The 2035-nt window shown below is 43.0% G+C and overlaps 1 protein-coding gene across 1 annotated transcript in view; it reads left to right on the top strand.

Annotated features, from left to right (window-relative positions):
- The window catches only part of LOC103915225 (cat eye syndrome critical region protein 5 homolog), a 14268-nt gene that overhangs the window by 2730 nt on the left and 9503 nt on the right, over positions 1-2035 (top strand). Inside the window, exon 3 of the mRNA XM_009322009.1 lies at positions 1997-2035. This exon is cut by the window's right edge and continues 164 nt beyond it. Within this exon, the coding sequence (XP_009320284.1) occupies positions 1997-2035 (39 nt within the window). The remainder of the gene's footprint in view (positions 1-1996) is intronic.

Genomic DNA, 2035 nt, shown 5'->3' with positions numbered 1-2035 from the left:
TGCTTTGTGTTGTCACAAAAGAGGAACGGCGGAGCGTCGTTGCGATGGCTGGCGGGAGCGCGCCTGGAGCGCGGGGCTCCATCCCGTCTCCTTTGTTGTTGCAGCGCTGCAGACCTCTCTTGTCGCGAGGAGAGTGTTCCTTTATGGTCAAAAGGGGAAAAAAAATGGCTGTTAATTTCGTTATTTCCCTGTTGGACACACGCTGAATTCCCTTCTTAGCTCCTTCTTTCTCTGTATACTTAGCAAAAGACTTTTTTTTTTTTTTTGCTACAGCGTTGTTCACTGTAAATTTCACATTTGTAATCTACGTTATTTACAGATAGCAAAATTAATGTGAAGAACTGTGTTTACTACAAAACCGTTACAATGCAGTTTCAGTAATTTCACATACCAGTTTACAAAGCCTGAGGTAATTACTGTGTGTTTGTCAGCAAGGCTGCAACGTCGTTTGTGTAGCAGTTGGGTTATTTCTGATGTAGCGCTCGTGGAACTGCTGCAGACAACTTGAAGACAATGGTTGCAGGGGCTGATGATTATATAGGGGAGAAAGGAGAGGGCTTCGGGGGGAGTATTTGCACGTAAAACTGAACAAAACCCAACTGCCTAATTAAAATCGGTGATACTGCAATACACTTGAATTGTTGACTTTATTAAATTGAGATCTGTAGGGGAATGTATTCAAACTCATGGGTTTTCAAATGTCGTTTGTGTGTCATGGTTTTAGAAAAGGCAGCAGTGAGAGCCAGCGTGTCAAGGAGTGTATCTGTAGCTACGTCACCTTTCGCATAGTGGTGGCAGTGTCTAATCTCTGAGCTGTACCCAGCTGCAGGAGAAACATGGCAGATGAATAATTGATGAGGAACAAAGTACTGCTTAAATAGGCAAAATGCCCTTCTCCCTGCGTGGGAAAAACAGTGGGCTGGATTGCTGTCAGAACGTTCTCTGAGACAGCTTGAATAGCAAAGGCTGTCCTACCTCCGTTGGCTAGAGTCATTTCTGCGCCTGTTCTCCCCGACACGCTCAGTCTCGGCGCTTGATCTCTCACTCCTTTTTCATCAAACGATGAAAGAGGGGATCATAAATTCCAAGAGTCCTCGATTCCGTTTTAGGCGTGGGAGAGAAATGAAATGTAGGTTGTAGATCCTTTTTGGTCCATCCTCTTCCAACCTGATTCGGTAATGGTTTCATTGCTCGACAGTCCTCTCTCTGTCTCCGCTCCTTAGGCTTATCACCCAGCTCATCTTTTTTTACCCCCAGTTAGCCTTGCTCTCCTTTTCTGGGCTCATGAAGTCCAGTTCTTCACTTCGTCAAAGGCAGGCAATGAGATAAATTTTAGTAACTCAAACAGCATCTTTGTTTGAGGAGGTGCTAACTAACAATAGGCATTAGTCTGCCATATACAATACTAAGAATCAACTGAAGCGATGTATACGAGTGCAACAGATCTAGCTGTAGTCGAACCTGTTGTGGAACAGAAAAGTACAAGTGACAGCAGGGACAGTTTTAGTATCTAAACATCTTGTAAGGGAGGAGCCAAGTACAATATTTGCATTCAAGACCTACCTGCTGCTGAAAAACTTACTTTTGTTTATTTTGTTAGCTTTCTGTGCATTGGAATTACCTGTGAAACAGGGTGGGGTTAAATCAATCAAAAGTGTGACTCGCTGGCACAGCAGCATGTATTTTGTACCTCTTTTTATCAGTTTAACTCAATTTGGCCCAATCTTCTGAAACGTCCTGGAACTACTCCTAAAGCAAGGTAGAACTCATGCATAAGGAAAAGGGAGTTGTAGTGCTCCTTTTTTCACAGTAGGTATTGTAGTGTATGAATGTGTCTGTAAGGCACATTAAAATGCGCACAGTTAAAGATCCATTCCTTCGCTGTGGAAGTGTCTGTTTTCATTAGGCTTTAGCTATTGTAAGCTTTATCAATTGGGCGTAAGTAAGGGCATAACTAACGCACTCTTCAATTCCTTCTTACAGCTCAACATACTGCCGTCTTTTGGTTTTCTTTTTGACATTGATGGTGTACTGG

Source organism: Pygoscelis adeliae, unplaced genomic scaffold (assembly GCF_000699105.1).
Source record: "Pygoscelis adeliae isolate BGI_AS28 unplaced genomic scaffold, ASM69910v1 Scaffold304, whole genome shotgun sequence".
NCBI classification, from domain to species: Eukaryota; Metazoa; Chordata; class Aves; order Sphenisciformes; family Spheniscidae; genus Pygoscelis; species Pygoscelis adeliae.
This window is presented reverse-complemented; position numbering and strand designations above follow the sequence as displayed.